Below are 24,291 nucleotides of genomic sequence, written 5' to 3'. Positions count from 1 at the left end.
CCACTCAACCACCAGTTCTTATTGCCCTTAAAATTATTTGTTAAAAATATTATATATATTTTAGAAAAGAGAAGCAATTTAAATTAATAATTTTAAAAAATTAAAAAATAATAATAGTAGCCATTTCTTGTTTGGGACAGAGAGAAAAGAAGGGAGAGATGGAGACTGCGATTTGTGGGAGAATTACTCTCTCACCTAATCACGTCTTTAACCCTAAATCAGGTTCCTACCCTCTTCTTTTCTTTGATTTCACTCTCTTTATTTTATTTTTCTTTTTTTGTTTAACTTCAAATTACTTATAAAAATGAGTTTTGGTTCTTGCTGTAACTGGCTTCCCTCTACTGATTTTATTAATACACTCTTTGTTTTGAGAGTTCATAGAATATTTAACCACTGTTTTTGGCAAGAATTCAAATTTCAAAGCTTCGATTTTGGTGTAATCTGGTAATTAGTTTTGCTGAACATTTAACCTCTGTTCAATTACTTCATTGGCATTTCCAGTTTCCAATTTCCCTTCTTTTACGTTTCATTTATTATTTTATTGGTCCGTCTGTGCAAAAGTTTAAGAATTTGTAAGCAAAGAAGCTTAATTATTTACTTTTAGCTCAATCCATTATTTATTTTAATAAAAGAATTCCTTATAGTTGGCTTGGTTATGATATTTTTCCGGTTTGTACTATGTGGAAATTAATTGGAAGATAATGGAATCTCTTATTTTTTCTTTTTCTTTTTGGTCCTGCTGAATTAATTAACTTTTTTTTTTCTTTTATTCTGTTTTAGTGCATTCCTTTTTATATATGTTATATCTGTTAGTAACTTTGTATTAACTGGTGATTATATGTGGAGGTCAGTTACAGATTCTAGTTATTTATATATATATTCTTTTGGATGATTCTTTTATGTTGATGTTTGTGATTTGCTGCTTTTGTTGTTCCAGGAGACAAATATTCTCCTTGTAGAGGACCATGGGTCAACCGCGGAATTCTCATGGCTTTATCAGCAACAGGGGCAGGTAAAGGAGGTGGGTTATTGGAGAAACCAGTTATAGAAAAAACAACTCCTGGCCGTGAATCTGAGTTTGATTTGAGGTATATGCACAATCCTTTCTGTGGGTCTGACTGAATTTTCTTGATGTTTAACTTGTCTTTTTAATTGTTGTTATATCTTTTAAGTGCTTTTCTTTCGGGATGAGACTGCATTATTATCATAAACCTATCCTGCATTGCATTTGTGATATCCGCCTTAAGGAGCTACAGGTATTGTGTGAACATATGAGCATAGTAGTGGGGCATTTGAGACCCAAAGTGAGAGGTGCTTTCTTGTTTTGAAAAGCAGCTTCAGATGAAAAATACTTTGGGGTATTTGGTTTTTTGTGTTTTTATCATCTCAAGTAGAATCACTCAACTGACTAATTGCCATGTTCTCCTTCTATTAGATTTTCATCTTCTTTAGGGCAATCATGATAGTTTAGTTGTCTTTCCCTACCAATTTATTGACTGACAACTCAAATGGGATAACATTCCCACCTTCAATGCCCCTCAAAGTGCCTGTAAAAAATTTAATTCCATGCCATCAAAATTCAGTGCCATGCCACTTGAAATAACACCGAGTGACTTTACCTGCTAAACTTGCCTTCTTTCAACCTTCTACTTCTCTATTTCTTGATATGATATATTTGTTTTCTTCGTTGAAAGTAGAAAAGAAAATGTTGAACGATTTGCTGAAGATATAATAATAGTTGTTCTTTTCTATTTTCATTATTCAGGAAATCAAGAAAAACAGCACCACCTTATCGTGTGATACTGCACAACGACAACTACAACAAAAGGGAATATGTCGTCCAAGTACTGATGAAGGTTATCCCTGGGATGACTCTTGATAATGCAGTTAATATAATGCAAGAAGCACACTACAATGGCTTGTCAGTTGTGATTATTTGCGCTCAGGCGGATGCGGAAGACCATTGCATGCAGTTGAGGGGTAATGGACTTCTGAGCTCCATTGAACCTGCAAGCGGTGGATGCTGAAGATGGGCCTAAGGAAAGCACCCTGGTTTCGTGATAAATTATCTTCTTCATCAGTACATCAGAATATTAGACTGTGTATATAAGTTAGCAGAGTCAGTGTTTGTATGAAATCTTTTGCCATCCATGCACAAATGCAAACATTGGGATGCTAGTATTTTTGAATAAAAGAGACTTTACTTTTACAGCTATTACATGAACTGCAAGGTGTTACCATATTATGGCTCTCCCAACAAGATTTTATCCGCCAGGTTCCTGTGTTGTGGTTTCTTTTGATGATAGCCTCTAATCTTTTCTTCTTTTGAATTCTGACTACAATCTATCTCACTTTTTATTCAAAGATGTTACTCAAAACCCTATCTTACAAAATGAATGACAGCAGTTTTTTTTAGTTTTTCTGGAGAGTGAGCAGGAGAGGCTTGTAATTGTGGAGTGTGGGCAGGAAAATCGTCTAATTGAACTTCAGATTTTCTCTAAGCAAGTAATCCGAAAATTCATCGCCATGTTGCTGAGTTAAATCCGAGTATAATTTAACCCTCTAGGTTTTGAAAATGTGCAATTTGTGAGACATTTGCATCGCTTTAGATTATCATAGTTTTCTCATCCTCTTTATTCATTCTTAGAACTTAGAATCCCAATGCATAGTTTCATTTCAGTTTTACTTTGGCCTGAAATTCTTCCATCTGTACTACATCTTTTAGTATTGTTTTCAAGCATATTGGTCATTCGGATCGAAAAATTCAAAATTCGAAATGGCTGAAATTTACTTAGTTATATTAAAAAAAATTAAAAATCATATCAGTCGGGTTAAATAGTTAAACAAGTTAGCACAATATCAATTTTAGAAATAAGAGTAATTTATATTTTCATTCCAATTTACTTAGCTTGAATAAGACACCAAATTTTCCCTTGGCTTGACATTTTTACCTCTTCCAGTCTTGCCACAAAGTATTTGGGGTTTAATGTTTAAACTGGTTGGCACATTATCCTTATTAAATTCAATGGGATCAGATCCCCTGCCTCTTTTCACTAAGTTACTTAGTTATCAATGCAATTTTTCCATGCATTATATTTATACTAATGCTTCTTTTTCCAATTGAATTGGTATTGTTCCTCTTTTAAGGTTAAAAGTATTAAACAAACTAACTAAACTTTCTAAATACAAATTATTTTACTCCTAAAATAAACATTTATTTTACACACAATGAGTAAATTACGAACATTATTTAAATTTAATCTTCTTATCATTGATGATTTTCTTTTTTCATACAGGTTTTTTAATATTAACTTTTGACTATTTATTTTACATATATTGGATTATTTTAAAATTTTAAAATTATCTGTTGGATAAATTTTCTTGTCCTAAACTTGAGTATTTTTTGCTCCATTCATGAGATATATACATATATATATAAACTTTTTGATGTATTTTGCTTCAATAAACTATTGTGAACTAAAATCTTTTTTATTTGGATGCATAAATTTATTAAATTTACCTAGTTAGTAAAATATTGAAAATATATTTAATTTAAATTTTGAATTGGTCCCATTGAATAAAGAAGCTTCTGATTACAAACTTTATAGTAACATTGCGAATAAGAAAATTATAAGGAAAAAAAATTAAAAGTGCCTCAAATTCATCAAGTGAAATTTTAAGATCCTATAAAGTCCTAATTTTATTGTCTTACATCAGAACAGATGTAAGAGCAACAAATCAACAGCCATGCCACATGTGCAAATAGTACTAATATTTTGCTTGATCTCGTCAATCAAATCTTTGATTTAGTTCCTTAGTGATCATACAATTGCTCTCATAAATAATCATAATGCTGTGGACTTGGCCCATGGCAATATTCTCAATGTCTCAACTTTTTCCATCCCACCCAACCAGCTTTCAACTCCTGAACAGATGCAGCCACAAATGGTAAATGTTAGTTTCAGCTAGCAGTAAGTGTAAAAGCATGTACACTTGCTTCACTTATAGCATAATGCATGTGCAGGGCAGTGAACAGTTATTGCTAGGAGAAGTCCTACAGTAGGGAAGCCGTCCTAGTTCAAACTTTACTTTGTCAAACCAGTTCTTAAGTCCTGCTACAAAATGCAAATTCAGCACACCATATTGGTGCATTATTTCTTCATGTCTACACATGCATTAAAAAGACACAGAGACAGCAGTAGTAACTTTCTAGTAAGAAAGAAGTGCAGATGTTGTTCACACCACCAAAAATACTACCGCTCAAAACAATTTGGAATACTTAGTTGGGTTGTGGTTTTGCCACAAGTTTTATCATACATAGATTAGTAATTAGATCTGCCCCTAAACAAGAAAAATGAGGACAACATTTAGTCTGATATTGCCCAAAAACTCATAAGATATTATCGGAGATTTTGAGTGTTTTTGAAGTACTAACCATTGCCAAATTTAGGAGCCTCATCACTCAACAGTTGACAGGAAAGATTGGATCCCAAAAATTATAAAGAGAACTCCACCTGACAAGGCAACCTGCACCATGGCAATTGTCACTTTTTATGTCATACAACACTTCATGAATAATATTCAAACCTAGATATGGAAACTCATTTTTTTTCTTTTTTCTCCTCAAATATCAAATAACAATTTGTGAAACATAGTATCTATGCATAAAGCACTTAATGATCATATATAAGACTAATTTCTCTTAATTGTTAACAATTAGTGATAAAGCAAGGATAAACTCCCCCCATTGTATAAAGGAAATCTTAACATGCCAAAAAGCTAAAAGCAAGCAACTGTGATTACTATTTTCTCAGATATCTGAGATGCCAAGCTCTTTCCACCAACAACAGCAGCAGTCGTACACAATGCTTGGCCTCTGTAGAACAAAAGAAAACACAAAAAATTTAAAATACAGAGTAATCTTAACCACGCAATTAGCAGCTCCAAAACATGAAGGTACTATAACTTACACAATTCCACCAAGAACAACACCGAATGGGTTTTCATCTGCAGCCAGACCAATGGTAGCTATCTGAAATGGCAGCCATTAACCGTGCAAGATAAGAATTCCGCAAAAAAGTGAATATAATTAAATATTCGTAAGTATGCAATCCAGTGATGGCTCTTACCTGGCTCTTGTCACCCCATTCACCAAAGAACGTGATGGAAAAGGCCTGCACAACAGGCATAAAGAAAACTGTTACCATCATAGAGTTTAAATCTAATGGATTACAATTAATATTTACCTTCAGGAGTATAGGCGAGAAGAACTGAGAGAGAAATGGCCGTCTCTGCTTCTTCAATTCATCATCAGCCTGGGACAAGTAGTTGAAATTCTTAAATATATGAAGCATATCCATGGAGAAAAAATAAAAACAAAGAAAGAATCAACTTTTGAATGGAAGAGCTGACTATGCTTCCAATTACAACATTGTGCCATGTGGAAGATAAGGAGCAAGAACATGACTTTTGGAAACAAGCAACTAATTCCGTCCTATCATCGAATCCCAAAACATAAATTGAGTCTTGCATAAAGCCTAACAACATGTAGCCAAGGACACCGGTATACTAGCTTTTGAAAAGAAACAGCCATGTAGTCCATGTCCAGACATCTCCTACATATGCCAATTACTTCCTATTAAGCACAACTTATCTAAAAGCATGATCGGAAAAGCTTTTTTGGAGTAGAAACAACCAAAACAGAAATATCAAGAACATTCAACCAGAAGAGCAAATAACAAAACTAACATCTAGAGGATCAAATGACGCAAGCTTGCAATGCAGCATCAGAATTCTACCTTGGCACCGTCTTTGGTTGTTCCTTTGTTAGCTTTCCAATCAGCATCCTAATAAGACAAGAAAAGGAAAAGTAAAATACTATTCCCCTTAAATGTAAAAATCATTACAGCATAAAAACAAACCAATTTTGCTTCAACTTCAGCCAATTCCTCAGCCTCCCTGTTGGATAAATAGATTCACCTCTAATTAAAAAAATACCAAAACATAAACTGAATGCATAATAAACTAAACAAAAACAGATGCTAATAAAAAATCGCACCCTTTGTCAGTAAAACCATCCCACAAGGACCAAATTCCAAATCCAAAAAATAGTAATGTTGTTATGTGATGAGTCCACGTGCGAGAGAGCTGCATCATATGACATTATCACAAATTCAATAAACAAATGAAAAAGAAGCATCCAGAGGAGCATGTCTTAACAAGTTCAAATTCATACACAATCTCGAAAACATAATGCAGGACTAATTGAGCATTTCAATTATAAATATGATCATTTCATTGAGAAAAACTAATATATAATGACTAGACAGCTGTACCAATAGTTGAAAGGCATTCACTAAGAGTACTGCACAAGTTCTTTATTTATTCTCTCATGATAAGTTTCACATGCCTATTAACAGCTTAAGTACAAGTTGTAACAGTAACACATAACAGAGATGTAATTCATCCAAAAAATTATTAACTTGCATAATAAAACACTTTCAGGGAGCAAGTAGACAGCTTACCAGATTTGGTGCAGCCCAGCCAACAACAGCAGAAAGGATAGTCATCACCTTGAAAAGAGCATACACTTCCATTAATAGTTTGGTCATCACAAACAGGGGATTCAATCAAGCACCCGAAATAATATAAATTAATTAATTAATAGAGAACTTACAATCAAAGCTGCTAGGCAACCTGACAAAACAAGTCTTCTTGGATGACGCATTGCCAAGATCTTGACACCAATAAAATAAACAGAGAAGCACAATCAGCTCATATGAAAAGGAGACAACTTTTTATAGTACTAATTAGAGGAAAACTGTTCAATTAGCTCAAAAGCTTTGAAACCTAAGGATTACACATTTTGATCCCTGAAAAATGCAGAACCAACAGCACACAACCATTAATGATTCTAATGAGGATATCTTGGATGAATCTAGAATCGTTGCCTATCAGAAGAATAGCTGTAACTGTAAATTATTCCCAAGTGGTTGGTGAACTGAAGGTTGACTTTTTTAATTTGGAGAGACTAGTCATGCTTGTCTAAAAGTTCAGGGGAGCAGATTAAAGACCAAAAATTAGAGCAGGTTGAAATCCAAAACTATCAGCAATGAAAACAGGGGTCTGAAATTCATTGCATTAACACAATACTCTCCAACAAGAGCAGCCAGGCAGGTAGCAACTAGGGAATAACACCTAATAAATCAAAAGTAACTGATCCTATGAGATCAGAAACACAATTTTAAACTACACAATAAGAATATGCTAGTGGGCCCTTTTGTAACCTAACATATCAATTAACACTTTCTTTTGGTACAAACTTTTCCTATTCAATTATAATAAACACTCGGAAAGTTTTGCTATGTCTCACCGTGAATTTACAAAAGAAAAAGAAAAATAATTCAAACAATTATATACAATCAAACAACACTAAAACTCAACCACAAAGGTCAATATCTCAGACAATTATCAGCTAACCATGGAAAGTTTAGCTAATGTATATCGTGCATAAATGTCTATCCAAAAAATAAAAAATAAATACATAAATAGAATGCAAAGTGCAAGCCTGCAATTATATCCAACTTAAACACTGACCAACCGAAGCATTACACCACGAAAATAAATAAATACTAACCGCAGCGGCGAAAAAGGTCTTGTCGCCGATCTCAGATAGCACAGTCATGGCGAGGGACTTAGTGAACCCCTTGATCACGGGAAATAAAAATAAAAACTTAAAGAAATGTAATTAAAAATCAAAATTAGAAGAAAACAGAAAAACGAGCCTACTTATGGTGATTAATGAAGTAATTACCTGCACAAGTGAGCTCATATTTGATTGTTAAGAGGCGAACAGAAGAGGTGTTTGTGTAATTCAATTTCAGTGCAGAGAGGGGTTTTCCGGATGTTGTTGACCCCTCCTCGCTCACTGAGTCTCTGTGTAATTAGAGAACGAGAGGCGGGCGGGCTTAGAGAATTATATTTTATTTATATATAACATAAATAATTAGAGCAATAATAGATGCGTTTTAGGACTAAGTCTTAAGAAAAAGAAAAAACAAAAGAAAAGAAAATAAGGGAGAGAGAAGGACCGGGTACTGTTGTGATTGGCTCTTGCGTCGTGTGATGGCGTGAACAACCTATCCAATTTGGCCCGTAAAAATCCTTCGCCTCTATTTTTTCTTTTATCAAATACTTATAAGGTAATAATATTAACTAATTAATATCATAAAAAAATGTTGATATTTTAAAATTGGTAGTAATATGCCACTTAATAAAACTTGTACTCTATATATAGAATTACTTGTTATATTTTTAAAAATAATTAAATCTTTCGTTTGTTTTTCTTATTTTCTCTAAATAAAAAATATTTTAGAGTTTTATTAAAATATTATATACAAGAATGAGATTAATTTTAATATTTTTATAAAAATATAATATTTCTATAGAATAAGATGTACATATTAAAATTTGAATTGAATACTTCCAATATATATATATATATGTCATACGTTGAATTTATTTCAAGTCTTTTCAATATTTAGTTAATTTTGAATTTTTTAATTATAAGATTTTAATAGAACAGAATAAATTGTATTCTTTTAGAAAATAAATTTAAAAAATATAAATAATATGAATAGAAAGTATACATTATAAAGAATAGTGTCTGGCTACAATATCAAATTAGCCAGAAAAATCAAACAATAATTGAGAGACAATCTCTCCCTATAATAAACATGAGAGGGAATATCTTTTACCATCCAATTTTCTTCTCCCTAAACCTATTTTTATAAGTTCCTATACTAAATTTTATTCTCAGGACAAATTTTAAATTCAATAAAAATAAAAGCAGCTATTTTCATTAAAAATAATAAAATTATAAATAATATATTTTAAATTTTCTTATTAAATAAAAAAATTGATATTTATTTAACAGCGAACAAGCTTATTCACAACAAAAAAAATATATTTTAAATTGAAAAATAAATTAATTAACTGTCTGCACATTAAAAGCTATTTTTATTTTAACTGTAATATTTTTGTTTCTGAATATTTGAACTATATTTTTATATAAAAATTTAATTTATGATACAAATAAAATATTTATTAATTATTTAATTAATATAATATAAATATTAATTAATATTAAAAATATAATTGATGAATTATTTCTTAATAATTAGTCCATCCTTTTAAGTAAAAAAACTCTATTGATTAACATATCAATTATAGGGTATCTCTTAGAATTAATTAAATATATAAATTATATTTTTATTATGAAAAATATAAAATTTGTACATCGATGTGACGTCTATATATATAAAAGAGCATACTTTAACTTATCATTAAGAAAATAATAATAATAAAGGGTCCCGACTACAATGTCACCAACAGAGGCGGAGCTTTTCGGAGACACGGGGACCATGGGCCCCCCCAAACTCAAATAAAAGTATTAAATTAGTTATTTGTGGTATTCCATAAGATTTAAAAATTTTGTTGTAATTTTCTAATTTAGTACCTGTAAAAATTAAAGTCAACCTCCGCCACTGGTCACCAAAATACTTAAAAAATAAAAAAGAAGATGTCATATAAGTAATTATTGAATTACTATTCTAGAAAAATGACATTTATGTGTGCGTGTGTGGCCATCTGTGTATGAAGGGAAGTAGAACCTGAAATTTCCGAACGGCGGTATTAATATGATACATCAAAAAACGACACAGATTTCTTGATTGATTGCTTGTTTGGCTCTTGCCTTATCTTTTAGCTACGTTCGCCAGTCAGTCCAAAACCTTGATTTGCTTGGACGAAGTTTCCTTTGGTTTATGGCACAGTCCCACTGGCCTTGCCTTTTAAACCGCCAATCTGACCCGAATCAACCGCTGATAAATTATTGAAAACAACAAAATTTATCATATATTATTTAAATACATAAGAAACTGTATACAGGAAGAAAAATAAAATTATGACATTTTACGTTGTGAAAAAGATTGCAAATTTCCTTATTAATTCCAATTACTAATTTTCATAATTAAATCTAATTTCTCCACTCTAAATCATGGGCCTGCCACTGCTTATCGATACAGAATATTTCCTAATTATTTGTTGTGAGAGAAAATGAATCAGAATCAGCATATATATAGAATTCGTTGAATTCTTCTTGCATTATCTTAAATTAATGTATTTTTTTCTTTAATGGGAACAAAGGTACCATAATTTGGATTTGTTAATTTTATCTATCTTAATCGCTTGGATTTAGATCTATATAAAAGCAAGTCATTTTGTCGTATTCATTATGTTGTTGAAATATCTAAAATTCATTGACAGTTGAGAGCCAGGAATAATGTTAAGGAATATAAAAAGCAATAACATATGAGAGCCACTAACAAGTCAGAACTATAAACATGGATGTATCTGAGGCTGTAAATTTTTTATTTTATAATCAAGTGAGATTTTGATGTAGAGGGTCATCACAATCTGAGGTTGCTTTATTCAGTAGAAAGAAAGAAGAAAAAGAAAAGGGCTGTGCACAGCAGTTTAAGCTTCAAGGGTCTGCAGAATTATTGCAAATTTTCTTCGCTGTTTCAGGGACTAAAATAAAATTACAGCAGGATAATTGACCTTAGTTGCTATAACAATCACAAAGACGTAAGGCATCAGAAATATGATGCCCCAACTACTGTTCGAGCTGTGATTTTCTTGATGGAAACAAATTCCTGACTTTCCAAGTTGTCAAATTCCTGATCCTCAATTGCCATTTGACTCGGGAAAGGTAAGTGGCTAATCTAGTAATTCTCAAATAAGGTGACTAGCTTCAAAAAGGTGCTTAAAGGCCCAATTGACTCAGGGGGGAGGGCACAGTCCACTAAGCAGCCCTAACCTGAATTTAGGAGAACCATTTGGTTACACAAATTTAGGACTCTAATAACAGCACTGTCAATCCCATAAAACATATTTAGAATTATATGTGTTAAAACGGCCATATAAATTAATGTTTCACAAGGTTCTGTGTAAAATGGCTTTGTGCAGCAGTTCAAGGGCCTACAACTTTGAGACACAAGTCATATGGCAATTTTTCTGTGTTTCTTTTGAGTCTTAAAAGTAGAGCAGATAACAACAACAACAACCACCTAGCGCATCAGAAAAATGATTTACCAGCTGATAAAATTATTGAATCAAAGCCACATGGTTCTCCTTGTAATAATTAATTCTTTTTGGCCTTTTGGTCAATTGATGTGAATCATGATACTTGCTGATAAATTATATGATGAGTACAAACTTCGAGAAAGAAAGGCTAAAGCTAAACTTTTTGACCCACTATAATCCCAGGGTAGGCCCAATAAATCTTGCTTTCAGCAAACTCCAGCTCATTCTTTTCCTCTTTAAAGAGTGGTCCAAACTCCAACAGACCAAAATCAATCAGCCCATCAGTAGTCAAAAGAGTAATGGAGAAGACCCCCACAACCCAACCAAATAAGGAAAAAAAGAAAAAAGAGAAAAGGAAAGAAAGCAAAAGCACAGCACAACTGCAAATTAGCCTTTGATTAAACAATGAAAATCTTGCAAATTAGTCTTCAACATAAAAATCACCAAACATGCAAAGACAGTGTGTCCCCCAAACACCACATCTCAAAGAAAGCCCAGGTCACATAAAATCTAATCTTGTAATTCTTTTATCTGTAACAAGCTTAGCGTGAGCCATTCCAATTTCATATATATACACTCTCACACTTCACTACCCACTCACTCTCTGTATTGTTTATTTTCATCTCTACAATGGCTGGAACAAGGCTTCTCGTTCAACTTCTCTTCACTCTCCTTCTTTTCACTTCTCCATTTGTGTGCTCTAGAACCTTACTACACCCCTCCAAAACTACACTTCTTGATGTCGAAGCCTCCATTCAAAAAGCCGAAGCTATATTCACTTCTTCTGCCACTAAAATGACACCCTTTAACCAGCAAGAGATAGTAACTTCCTCATCTCAGCTTACAATGGAGCTACACTCTAGAACTTCAGTTCAAAAAACTAAACACCCAGATTACAGATCACTTACCTTATCACGACTCGAGCGTGACTCAGCCCGAGTCAAATCTATCAATACTCGTTTAGATCTAGCAATTCACGGCCTCTCCACGTCAGATCTTAAACCATTAGATACTGATTCACAATTTAGAGCTGAAGACCTTCAAGGCCCGATTATTTCGGGAACGAGTCAAGGAAGCGGTGAGTATTTCTCTCGAGTTGGAATCGGCAAACCGTCAAGTCCCGTTTATATGGTACTCGACACCGGTAGTGACGTGAACTGGATACAGTGCGCACCCTGCGCCGATTGCTACCATCAAGCAGACCCGATTTTCGAGCCGGCTTCTTCAACTTCATATTCTCCTCTCTCTTGTGACACCAAACAATGCCAGTCTCTTGACGTGTCTGAATGCCGTAACAACACGTGTCTCTACGAAGTATCATACGGCGATGGATCATATACCGTCGGCGATTTTGTTACAGAGACCATAACTCTCGGCTCGGCTTCGGTTGATAATGTAGCCATTGGGTGTGGTCATAATAATGAAGGTTTGTTTATTGGAGCTGCTGGTTTGCTTGGACTTGGCGGTGGCAAACTTTCATTTCCGTCTCAGATTAATGCTTCCTCGTTTTCGTATTGTCTTGTCGATCGTGACTCTGACTCGGCTTCTACTCTTGAGTTCAACTCGGCTCTGCTTCCTCACGCCATTACTGCTCCTTTACTGCGTAATCGTGAGCTTGATACGTTTTATTATGTAGGGATGACGGGGTTAAGCGTTGGAGGTGAGTTGTTATCGATTCCCGAGTCAATGTTTGAAATGGACGAGTCAGGAAATGGAGGGATTATTATCGACTCGGGGACGGCGGTTACTCGGCTGCAAACGGCGGCGTACAACGCCTTGCGCGATGCATTTGTTAAGGGGACCAAGGATTTGCCTGTAACGAGTGAGGTGGCGTTGTTTGACACGTGTTATGATTTGTCCAGGAAGACTAGTGTTGAGGTGCCCACGGTGACGTTTCATCTCGCTGGTGGGAAGGTGTTGCCGTTACCGGCTACGAATTACTTGATACCGGTCGACTCGGACGGAACGTTTTGTTTTGCATTTGCCCCAACGTCATCGGCTCTGTCAATTATTGGGAACGTGCAGCAGCAAGGGACACGTGTCGGTTTCGATTTGGCAAATTCACTTGTCGGGTTTGAGCCTCGTCAATGCTAGAGATTGATGAAAATAAATATAAAATGTCTGACTAATGCTTTTGTTTATTTAATTTTACATCTCTTAAAGGTGATGTATAGTAGAAGGAAAGGTAGGAATGATTCTATATAAAAAAAAGTAAAAAAGAAAAGAAAAGGATGTTGTCGATATAGCCGTTACGTTCTAGTCGTTGCTGTTATATAACGGAAGCATATATATATATGCTGATGCTCTTCAATTTAGATTTATTCTGGCTGGGCTCTCGGGGAACGAATAGTTCACGTGCATTTCAACGGCTTTTTGTGTCGGTTGGCTAAGGGTATTTTTGACCTCACAAAACCTTTTTTGTGCCCAATCGTTGTACTGCATTGCGTTTTGTTGTGTGGTTGCCACGGGAAGAGGGGCACGAGTTCACCGGTCTATTCTATTTCTACACGTAGTCTAGTCTTCTTTCACGTCAAAAGTTAAGGATTTTGGTCCCCTGGGCTAGGCCCTATTCTGCAGTTTTGTGGGAATGTCCCTTTCCATTTTGAGTTTGAGATACAAAAACCCAACTCTGTCATTGGTGAGTTAGCAAATATCTTTATCAAATCAAGTCACCCCAGGAATAGGGCTACTGCATTAACATCTTACAGTTTTACAAAAGTAATTGACAATGCACCATGAACATGAGAAAAAGTTTATCTGAATTATCGATGAAGTTATGCAGAGACATTATTAATTCATCAAACCACCCCGTGAACATGAGATAAAATTCAGAATCTGCGGCCAGCTAGCTTAATGAAATATTTAATTTAGTTGTGAAGAAGTTTGACAGTTACTAGAGCAGGCAGAGATATTGTATTAAGGAGCAAATGGACAAAAAGGATGTACTTAAAGCACCTAAAAGTTCCCAGGAAATAACAAAATTGAGAACAAGTTGCAGGGGAATATCCCCTCCTAGAATTTCACATTTTCCTTTATAGAATCAAGACTTATTTTATTACTTGATCTTCTTTAGTTAAAAAACTAAGCAATGAAGCTGTGATGACCACAAGCAACAACTAAACTCTCTGGGATATTCAAGCAAATAATGGAGAGTTAGATATGTCTATTTCTTTTTCTTTTTCTTTTGTTAAGCTACGTTTTTAGAGAGGCAAATAACACCAATTGATTGGCTCCTCGAGAATGTATTCTTTTGTTTTTCTTTTGTGGGGTGTATTTGTTGGATATGAACTTATTCATCTCATGTTCTAAAAATAAAAACGCCAATGAAAAAAGACAATTTAAAAAATTACATATACACTACAGTAAATAAAAAAATAAATATATTTATGAGTATTTTATATTTTAATATTATATTATTAATATATATTTTATTATTTAAAATTAATAATAAATAAAAAAATACAACTCGATTAAATAAAAAATTTATAAAAAATATTCCTTATAATCTAGTTTATATATATGTATATATATTAACTTCAATTAATTTACTGGAAATGTTTTCTTTTGGCCTAAAAGAAAAGAAAGCGTAGAATGACACAGAGCAATTTCAAAAAGCAGTGGATATTGTGGGCAGCCATTATCGACCAGTTCATGACACTAAGCAAGCTCTGCAGAGTCGACAGCTAAGCAAATAGAGTTTAGTTTTCTATAATTTTCATGCGGTTGCATGACATTTAATACTGGCGATCCCCTTTTTGAACAAATGTCTACTTTTGCTAAAAGCTTGCCAGCAAGACTGGATCATATGAACAAACACGGATAAGGATAATAAACATAAAATATTTTTATTACCAGAATGTTAGTCGCCGGATAACATGTATTCATGCATTGGTTTATCAGCCTGCTTTTATTATTAAAATCAGATTTTGTTTTAATAAAACTATTTCTGTGGTCAATATCTTATTAGACTTTTTATATTAAAAAGTTTAAAAACACTGTTCAAATATTAATCAAAGAATTGAAGTAATAAAACTGAAATTAAAATATGTTATATGATTCATATTCCCGCAAAAAATTAAAATAATTTCTTCAATTTACAAAATTTATTTTAAGCAAACAATAGCATAATAAATTGACTTTTTTTCTTTTGAATCTTGTGATGGTAAATCCTTTTTACTAAAAACCTGAACTCATGTCAACGCAAAAATGGTGGAATGGATCATGATTACTTGCAGTATAATGCTGTAGATATGCATTGGAACATGACATCATTACTAGAATCAAAAAGCAAACGGGTCATGACAGCCCAAACCAGCAACCCTATTGTCGAATCAAACGCGCCCACAACACAACTCTTCCTCTGGTGGCCGTTTTCAGTTTCAGTTTTAGTTTCCCCTCCATTTTTCTGTCAAACCTTCTTCAAAATTATATCCTTTTCTTTTCTTTAAGAAAAACCCTAACAACTTCCATTGACCATTCTCTGTCTCTCTCTCTGTCTTCACATTCAAAACTCAAGTTTACACGCATAATAAGCGTTCTTTCTCTCTCTGTTTACTTTGACAAATATGTTCTCGTGCGCCAGTCCAAATGAAAAATGAGAGTGCTTTGATCAATTAATTCGCTGATTTCTGTTTAATTTATACATTAACCATGAGTGGTTCTCAAAGCTCTACCTCCGACTCCGATTCCATCGCAGCCGTTGATCAGGTCTTTTCTTAATTACTTAAAATAGTGATTCTAGTCATAACATTTCCATGAATTTGTATTTCCTCTTGCTGTTTGTTTTCTAATACTATATGCATAACCTTTATTAACTTCTATACTAATATTAAGCAGTACCTCCATTTTTAATTTTTTTTTTGTGATCACTAGACCTTCCTTTACTTTAATGCTTTTGATACTATTTCAAGTTATCCAATTTCCTCAATCAGATTTCAATTTTTCTTGATATCCGCCTTGTTTGTGATGCTAACAAATTTGCAAAAGTTCAATTGGATTTGAGTTCTTGCAAAAACGTGTCATTTTGAATTTTTTTTTTTTGCGTGATTTCATTTCTTTCCAGACGTGAGAATCGACTATATAGAATTCAATTGAATTCTTACATATTTAGAGTTTCCACATACGCTGGCATATGATTTCTATGTTTGTTTATTGGTCTTTTAGAATGTAAGAAGGAGTCAAAGAAGTGACACTGCAGGTCAAGCGCTGGCTCCTGACTTACCGCGACGCTGGCATGATGTTTTCTGGTTAGGGATTTTCTTGCTTCACTTGATCGGTTTGGGGATTGCCCTTGCAATTCTTGGACTTAATAGGTTTAAGAAATCAGATAGGTTTAAAATTGATAGATTCACTACTGGATCTTCAGGGAGTAATAGGGGATTAACTGAGGATTATTGGCCAATGTATGCTCTTGCTGGTGGTGTTGGGACTGTACTTGGATGGACTTGGTTGTTATTGCTTGGTTCTCGTGCCAATCAGATGATGAAGATCTCTGTTCATATTTTGACTACTTATCTTGCTGTTATTAGTGTTTTGTGTTTCTGGTGCGAGCAGTTTTTTTGGGGTGTTGCATTTGCAATTGGCGCTGCATTGCAGTTTTTGTATGTCATTTCTGTCATAGAAAGGTATGAGTATCTGATCTCCTACTTGTCGAATTTAAATCTTCACTTTGTTTAGTTTTTTGGATTAATCATGGGTGTAATCTGACATGCAACTTCAAACTTTGTTCTCTGAGTTCTGCACACCGAAAAGAAAATTCAGAAATTAGCAAGAGGGATATGAACATTTTGCTGATTGAGCAGTTGCATTTGAATTTGTTGGTGTTCCTTATTGTGCTGTTGCTTTAACTTTTTTTTAATTACTTATCACTTCCTATTATCGTATTAGTATTTTTGGACTAGCTTCTTTGTCCTGTGCATTGTGCATATAATAATTATGTAAGCCAGCTTTCCAGTGATTTAAATGGAAAACGGCAATGAAAATTAAATGACTTACCTATTGCTTTCAAACTAGAAGCTGTTACATAATTTCTAATGCCCATGATTAAATATAAAAAGTTAAGAAGCTATCGATCTTACTGTAAAATTATTATTTTTTAATATGAATTTTTTATTTGTTCATTTTATTGTTCAAATATCTCTAATGATCCGAGGACTTAAGATTGATTTGAAATTATTTAATTTTGTTGGACTCTTACAATACACAAGATTCAGAAACTTAGTATGCCCCTATTATAGGAAAGAAATAACGACTTTAGGAGTTCCACTATTTATCATATTTTCTTATTTTCAACATAATCTAGCTGAAATTTTTTTGTCGGTACTGACGTATCGTAAATTGCTAACTTGTTAAATCATCTTAACTATGAGGCTTGTATTGGATATATACATAAAGGATAATAAGCCTAGTGCACTGTAGTTATTTTTTCCTTGGGAAAGCTAAAACGTATTGCTCTTACCGGAAATGGAGATCGCTTGGACATCTGCAATGTTATAGTTAACTTTCTATTGAGAAATGTTAATTTCATCTAACATTGTTTTGTAGTTTCAAAGATTATACATGTTATGCATAAGCAATGTGCGGTTGCTGCTTAGTACCTAGAGTGAAGCCTTTCTTTTGTTTTTGTACAGTTGAGGAGGATTTACTATGCTGTTGTGACGATTATTTGTTAAAAATGTGGAACTTATTGTATCTAGACCTCTCTCTTTGTCTTTCACACCATTGCCTCAGTTAAGTTAACAAGTTAGATATTTGGATTATAAAACCCATCTTTGACCATTTGCTGTTAATTCACAGACTTCCATTTACCATGTTGGTGCTGCAAAAAGCAGTGAAGATGGTATGGAGTCTTCCTGAAGTTATGAGAGTTGCATATGCGTTCATGCTGGTTATGCTTTTGTGGATGGCAATATGGTCTTTTGGAGCAGCTGGTGTTGTGGCTTCAAGCATGGAAAATGGTGGGCGCTGGTGGCTTCTTGTGGTGAGCTGGCAAGTTTTGCTCTTTATTCCATCTCCTGTCTCTGGGATGAGAATCTCAACATCCCTCAACTGTAATCTGCAGTGTAGATAACCTTCTAATGTTGTTAATTTATACCCAGGTTCTCTCAGTAAGCTTATTTTGGACAGGTGCAGTTCTCTGTAATACTGTACATGTTATAGTGTCTGGGATGGTGTTCCTTGTTCTTATTCATGATGGCCGTGAAGCAGCATCAATGCCTCCTAACCCATTGCTGAAGTCTCTAAGATATGCTGTCACAACATCTTTTGGCAGCATCTGCTATGGATCACTCTTCACAGCTGCAATTAGGACATTGCGATGGGAGGTAGGCCTTACCAGCATTTGCTTTCCTCTAACTGGGTTACTAACTTGCTTCTAATTATTTTGGTTTCTTCATCTTTTAACTTAAAAAGTATATTTTAGATCAGGGGATTGCGGTCAAAGATAGGCAAGAATGAGTGCTTGCTTTGTTGTGTTGATTTTCTGTTTCATCTTGTGGAGACTCTTGTCCGTTTTTTCAACAAGTATGCATACGTTCAGGTACTTTCTCCACCTTGTGCAAATTTGGGATATGAAATAATTTATAAGGCCTTCATAACTTGCTATATTTGATTGCCACTTGGTCCAGAAACGACATAGAATTTCTTATAAGAAGTCTAGCATTCTCCTCTTTTTTCCTCCTCCATCTTTACCATCTATTTTATATCTAGAAAATGGTATCTGCAATTGTCCCAATTTTTTTTAATATTTATGCTTTTGGGATTTATTACCATTGCTTTTGTGACTTTTGTTTAAGATTTGCATCTAGGGCTTTTAAAAATCCTTATGGTGGTTTTTATTTCTGAAATGTGCCTTATTTCCTTGAGGAACTAAATATTGTCTGAATGAAAATGCTCAACATTTATGCATCTTCTCTATACTGTAGAAACTAACTCCCCACATTTGGAATTCAATTTTGGATTAATTAAGTTTCCCTATTTATTGGTGTGAGGGCTTAAATTAACTCAGTTACTTGTAGTAAAGTGAAAAAAGGTTATGGTTATGAACAGAAGTGCATTTTGGAGCAGAACATTACGCAATTAAGGACAGAAATGCATTTGGATCAGAAAATCAAGCAATCATGAAGACAAGTGCATTTTGGAGCAGAATATTAAGCTAACTGGTAGTAATTTTGATGATATTATTCTAGTGGAATAAAGATGTTGAAGTCATTGATTGGGTAGACTAGGAAAGTGATAAATGTTATTGTTTGTATCTAGACTTAGCAGGCAACAACCAAAGAAGGCTAGAAATAACAAGTGAGCAGAGTCTTATGTCACTGAGAAGGGATTTCGACTAAATAGAATGATAAAATTCGATCTTACATACTGGATCTTTAAATGGTTGGAAATGCATTGTAGAAAACAAATAAAATATGTTGACTCAGTTTCAGTTAAAGTTCCAAGTTTAGCTAAAAAAATCTGGAAATGAAAAAAAGAGAAAAAGAGTGGTCCTTTATAATGCAGTGCAGTCACAGTCGGCCAAGGCAAATCTGCAGCGTTGAGTTGGAGAATGACCACTAATATGAAAAGTAGTTAATAACATCTTTTAGGATTTCACTCAAGTGAGTAGCACTGAGATGGCTTGTTAGTTGTCAGAACTGGTAATACGCTTTGTGGGAATTGGTAACATTCAGATGTTGAAGAATTTGAAAATGAGAAAGTTTGGAGAGAACAAAGCACATAAAGAAATAAGGATCTTACTAAATGCCGTGCACATAGCAACCTCAAGAAATTGTTTTATCTTTTTGCAGTGATGTGGGAAGGCAATGAGTCATACAATTTGGGTTTCCGAACTTTCTACAGGGCTGCTGTATCAGAGCCCCTATCTCATCTGAACTTCCTATGCATATTAGATGACTAGTCTTTCGAGGGCGTATGATAAGCTGCAGACAACCTCATTCGCAATCGTAGTCTATAGAGTTTTTCATGCATTACATTTCCATCAGGCCTGCCCTTAAATTTAATGCTGAGATTTCTTGATGAAGAATATTTCTAGTTTTCCAGCTGCTATTGAGTTAATACAAGTGTTTATTATGAATTTTGCCTTGTGGCTTGTGAAAGCAAAGCCCAGTTGGCATAAGTGCCGCTTCCTGCATATTATTTAATAATTGCATAGTTTCCTCTGTTCCCTTCAGATAGCTGTTTATGGAAAAAGTTTTAACCATTCAGCTCGGGATGCCTGGGAATTATTCCAATCAACTGGAGTTGAAGCACTTGTTGCCTATGATTGTTCAGGTGCTGTTCTGCTGATGGGAACAGTTTTGAGTGGACTAATCACTGGAACTTGCTCAGGTGTTTGGACTCGTATCAAATGGAATGACAGAGTAATCATGGTGGGATCCACTGCAATGTTGATGGGAATGGTGTTGGTAAGTGTGCTTTTCTGCACGGTGTTATCTTTTTGCTTCTTAGGATGTTGATGCATTTGGAAAGGTCTAGTAAGAGTTCCATATTTGCTCTTGGTGGTCCTTGTGCTCTAGATTTGCACTATTTAATGAATATGCACTTGAAAGTTCTTTTTCCTGGTTGCTTAAGAGCTGGTACTAGAACTGGGTTGCCGAACTTGCTTTATTTTCCATTTACCAGTATAAAATTTTATCTTGTTCAACACTTTACTTGCAAAAAATTACACATCTTTATATGATTTACTAGTTCTGAAAATTTCAGCTGCATGCGAGGTCCTGCAGCTGATTGTTCTTTTTTCAGGATACTGATCATCAACTATCAATGAATATATTTTAAACTTGAATAATAAATCAAGCCCACATCCCGCCATATCATTTATGTAATTTTAATGCACTATTGCATGCCTGTCTCTTTGCTTCTTTTTTCTTCTTCACTCGCTACTCTCACCTCCCACATCCATCTCAACCAAAACTATAGTTTTTGTGAGAGACCGTAGACATACTAATAGTAAGAGAGACATGTCTGCTTCAGGTTGGAGTGGCAATGGTTGTGGTCGAGAGTGCTGTTACATCTATATATATCTGCTATGCGGAAGATCCCTTATTGATTCACAGATGGGATGCTGAATTCTTCAATCAATTATCTGAGACTCTGCACCAGCGTCTACAGCACAGGAGCGCCCGTGCACGGGAAGTAGTGTCGAGCAATCGATTTGATATTCACATACGAGAAAGTATCCCCGTCTGAGAAGAAATCATATTCACATACAAGAAAAATGTCCCTGTCTGAAAACTCATTTGTGGTTTAGAGTATACGCACTGTATAATTTACTGAACATCAAGTTATTGATCCAAGTACCTGAATCTTGTATTTAGTTTGTTTTTTATTTTTTTCTTTTGGACTTTTAATACACAGAAATGAAAAATGGTAGATGGTGAAATCTCTTTTTTGTTCTTCCTCTGATTTAGCATAGCCAATGGCAGAAAGCAGTTTATGTAGCCAATTCCACATGGGTGAAGCCTGACCTGAGGTGCTCATGAGCTGCAACGTTCCAACTTCTGAAGGCAAAACAGCTGCGACTGTTTTCATTAGTAATTAAGAGAATGTCGATTAAGACAGCCAGTGTTAATTGTTAATTAGTAGTAACTAAACATGCTTTCTAATTTTGGTATTGGGACTGCTCATTAATCTCCATTGACCTGTTCAGATTCCAGCACCAGAAATTAGTTGTCTTGTTTTGCCTTTCGGCTCTTATCCTTTGTTTTTCTTCTTGTTCTAGAATATGTCGGAATTCAAGTCGATACAGCCAAAGAAAAAAGCTCCATAATTCAACATAATAAAAGACAAATTTATCCAGAATAAGACTCAATTATAAAAAGATGGAAAATCTTAAAATTCTTTGACATTATCTCTGAAAATAGTGATAATAGGGTGAATTACCGTCTGCCCCTTGATCTCAGGTCCAAATTACAATCTCTGTTTTGGAGGGCGAGTTAAAACACCCTTGTGGGTTTTAACCTATTTAAACTAAGAAGCCTTCAAACTTTAACTTTTAAACAGTTAGTGACGACCGAAATGACTCAAATCTTTTCATAAAATCTTACAAGCAAAAGTGAGAAAGAAAGATTAGATATTGAATTCATAAAATCTTTTCTTCGCCTTCTGGTAAATATTATTACCCATATTTTCTTTAGATTGTATGTTTTTATATCCTTTTTCTTTTTATGTGGGCATATCAATATTTGCTGTTGCAATTGTTACTATTTTCATTGGTCTATCACGCAGGATAGAAAAAAGAAAAGATAAAAGAAAAGCAATAAGATAATATAGATTAATTGCCACGGTTTTTGCGGCAATTTTATCTATAATCTTTTTTTTTTTCACAATATTGAGCTTGTGGTATTAGATTCAAGGTGAAATACTGTTATTGTCTTTAAAAATAATGAACTTTATTATATTATTTCTTATATGATGTATTAACATCATTGGCTTTGTTTTTTTTACCCCCAGAAAATAAGGTCAAATTCTAACTGGATGATACTTGCATTAATATAAAATCAAACACATGAGGTGTTTTAAGTCACTCCACAAAGGAGCAAGAACCAGAACATAATTTGGACCTAAACTCAGGAGGGGAATAGTAATTAACCCTTTAATAATAAAAAGACCTGACCATGGACACCGAAAAGGAAAGAGAAAAGAATAGCCATAGATTTATAATGCGGGGAAAGAAATAAAGAGATGCAATTTTACGTGGCTCATTTTCTTTTTCCTTTTCAAGACGTTATTTTCTGTGTCTATTATCACAATAAGGAATATGCAACCACCAGGAAGAAGAAGAAGAAACTCGTCTTGTGTTGGTATCCTTGACAAAAAATACGAAATGGGTCTGTCACTCTAAGACATACCCTAATACGAAATGGGTCACGTGACATCATCAAACAAAACATAGAAAAAGAAAAAGGAAAAAAAGAAACCGTAATAAGTAATAACCCCCCAGTAGACACACCCTAGGAAGAGACTGACCAGAGAGAAAGCGACACGTCATTAACTAAATTGTACGACTGCCGTATAAGAAGCGTCACGTAAGTATATATGATTGTTAATTGTACAATAATAGCTGATTACATTTGTTTAGGTTATTGTACATTTTATGTTGCTCCAATTTCAATGCCAATGGTATGCTCACCAATTTAAATTAAAATCTCTGATAAGTTTTATATTATTCATTTACTGGTCCGACATGGTTAGGTTAGCTCATCCTCAACGGGACCACCCCTATTATTTATTCCCTATTATTGAATATGGGAATATACTTTTCAAATAAGAGAAATTCTTATGATTATAAATCAATGCAATTAAATTTATTTTTTAATTAATATATTAGATTGTATCGTAAATTTTGGATTTCTATAAAGATTTATTGAACTTTTATGTCTCTTTAGAGATTTTGTTTACTCATAAAAAAAAAAAAAATGAAGTGGTAGATTACATAATCTCAGCCATTATGTTAAAATATTATCTAAGTTATTTAATCTATTTAAATGAATGCTTTGAATTAAATTTTATTTGTTAAAAGAAAGTAGAGCGTGAAGTCGGATTTCTATCGGTTGTGAGATGCATCCATATTAAACATTTGTATTGACACGTTTACTATTAAAAGTAGCGTCGATGAACATCAATTCATTATTGCTCGACTTAGATGAGACAAAATGGTGCTCCGGATGTCTAGATATCAAATAGCTCCAACTCTAGCTTGTGATTCTTCTTGATGCTTATGGTTCTCATTATCATTAGCATTAAGGGTATTCTTACTCGTAGCGCCCTCTTGATGCTTCTGGACTTTTGCAACCAGTACAATGATAGCTTGCTTACTTGGACAATGTCGCGTCCAATGCAAATTATTGCAGATGAAACACACTTTTGCTGCTTGAATGGCTGCATAGAATCGCAGTTGTCACCGTTGGACTTGCCATGCTTAGGACTACCACTAGTAGATATGTGGACTTCCCATCCTTATGACTTACATCCTTCTCAGATGTCGCACTTGTCTCCTACACTTTTACTAGAGTATGGCATTTTATTCTTGGAGCGAGTAGAGAGATTAATAAGAAATTTAGTGACAGATATATATAAATATTTTACTTTTTTCTTTTACCCATGTTTTTGATGAAATTATATATTATCCATAAGTATATGAGT

The 24,291-nt window shown here is 34.0% G+C and overlaps 4 protein-coding genes across 5 annotated transcripts; 3 read left to right on the top strand and 1 right to left on the bottom strand.

Annotated features, from left to right (window-relative positions):
• LOC8260399 (ATP-dependent Clp protease adapter protein CLPS1, chloroplastic) lies at positions 1-2,224 on the top strand. The gene is made up of 3 exons (XM_048373465.1): positions 1-222; positions 938-1,088; positions 1,766-2,224. Exons 1-3 carry the CDS (start codon positions 159-161, stop codon positions 2,025-2,027), a joined length of 477 nt encoding a protein of 158 aa, XP_048229422.1. The 5' UTR covers positions 1-158; the 3' UTR covers positions 2,028-2,224.
• Positions 2,225-3,573: 1,349 nt separating this feature from the next.
• Positions 3,574-8,016, bottom strand: LOC8260398 (GDT1-like protein 4). The gene is made up of 13 exons (XM_002529102.4): positions 7,814-8,016; positions 7,637-7,705; positions 6,677-6,736; positions 6,525-6,572; positions 6,059-6,147; positions 5,922-5,958; positions 5,799-5,846; positions 5,247-5,315; positions 5,130-5,174; positions 4,971-5,032; positions 4,804-4,876; positions 4,436-4,527; positions 3,574-3,925 (listed from the first exon to the last, which is right to left on the bottom strand). The coding sequence occupies exons 1-12, from the start codon at positions 7,829-7,831 to the stop codon at positions 4,459-4,461; spliced, it is 687 nt and encodes a 228-aa protein (XP_002529148.1). The 5' UTR covers positions 7,832-8,016; the 3' UTR covers positions 3,574-3,925; positions 4,436-4,458.
• Positions 8,017-11,420: 3,404 nt separating this feature from the next.
• Positions 11,421-13,388, top strand: LOC8260397 (protein ASPARTIC PROTEASE IN GUARD CELL 1). The gene has a single exon (XM_015725373.3). The coding sequence runs from the start codon at positions 11,776-11,778 to the stop codon at positions 13,237-13,239; it is 1,464 nt and encodes a 487-aa protein (XP_015580859.2). The 5' UTR covers positions 11,421-11,775; the 3' UTR covers positions 13,240-13,388.
• A 1,901-nt stretch (positions 13,389-15,289) lies between these two features.
• Positions 15,290-21,544, top strand: LOC8260396 (CTL-like protein DDB_G0274487). Of its 2 annotated transcripts, XM_025159121.2 has the most exons (8): positions 15,294-15,852; positions 16,309-16,391; positions 16,511-16,769; positions 17,941-18,124; positions 18,243-18,467; positions 18,566-18,682; positions 20,319-20,552; positions 21,121-21,544. In XM_025159121.2, the coding sequence occupies exons 2-8, from the start codon at positions 16,379-16,381 to the stop codon at positions 21,334-21,336; spliced, it is 1,248 nt and encodes a 415-aa protein (XP_025014889.1). In that variant the 5' UTR covers positions 15,294-15,852; positions 16,309-16,378; the 3' UTR covers positions 21,337-21,544. The 2 variants fall into 2 exon arrangements, with proteins under 2 accessions (XP_002529146.1, XP_025014889.1); XM_002529100.4 differs by having other exon boundaries at positions 15,290-15,852; positions 16,309-16,769.
• Positions 21,545-24,291: the final 2,747 nt, after the last annotated feature.

Source organism: Ricinus communis, chromosome 4, assembly GCF_019578655.1.
Source record: "Ricinus communis isolate WT05 ecotype wild-type chromosome 4, ASM1957865v1, whole genome shotgun sequence".
Taxonomy (NCBI): Eukaryota; Viridiplantae; Streptophyta; class Magnoliopsida; order Malpighiales; family Euphorbiaceae; genus Ricinus; species Ricinus communis.
This window is presented reverse-complemented; position numbering and strand designations above follow the sequence as displayed.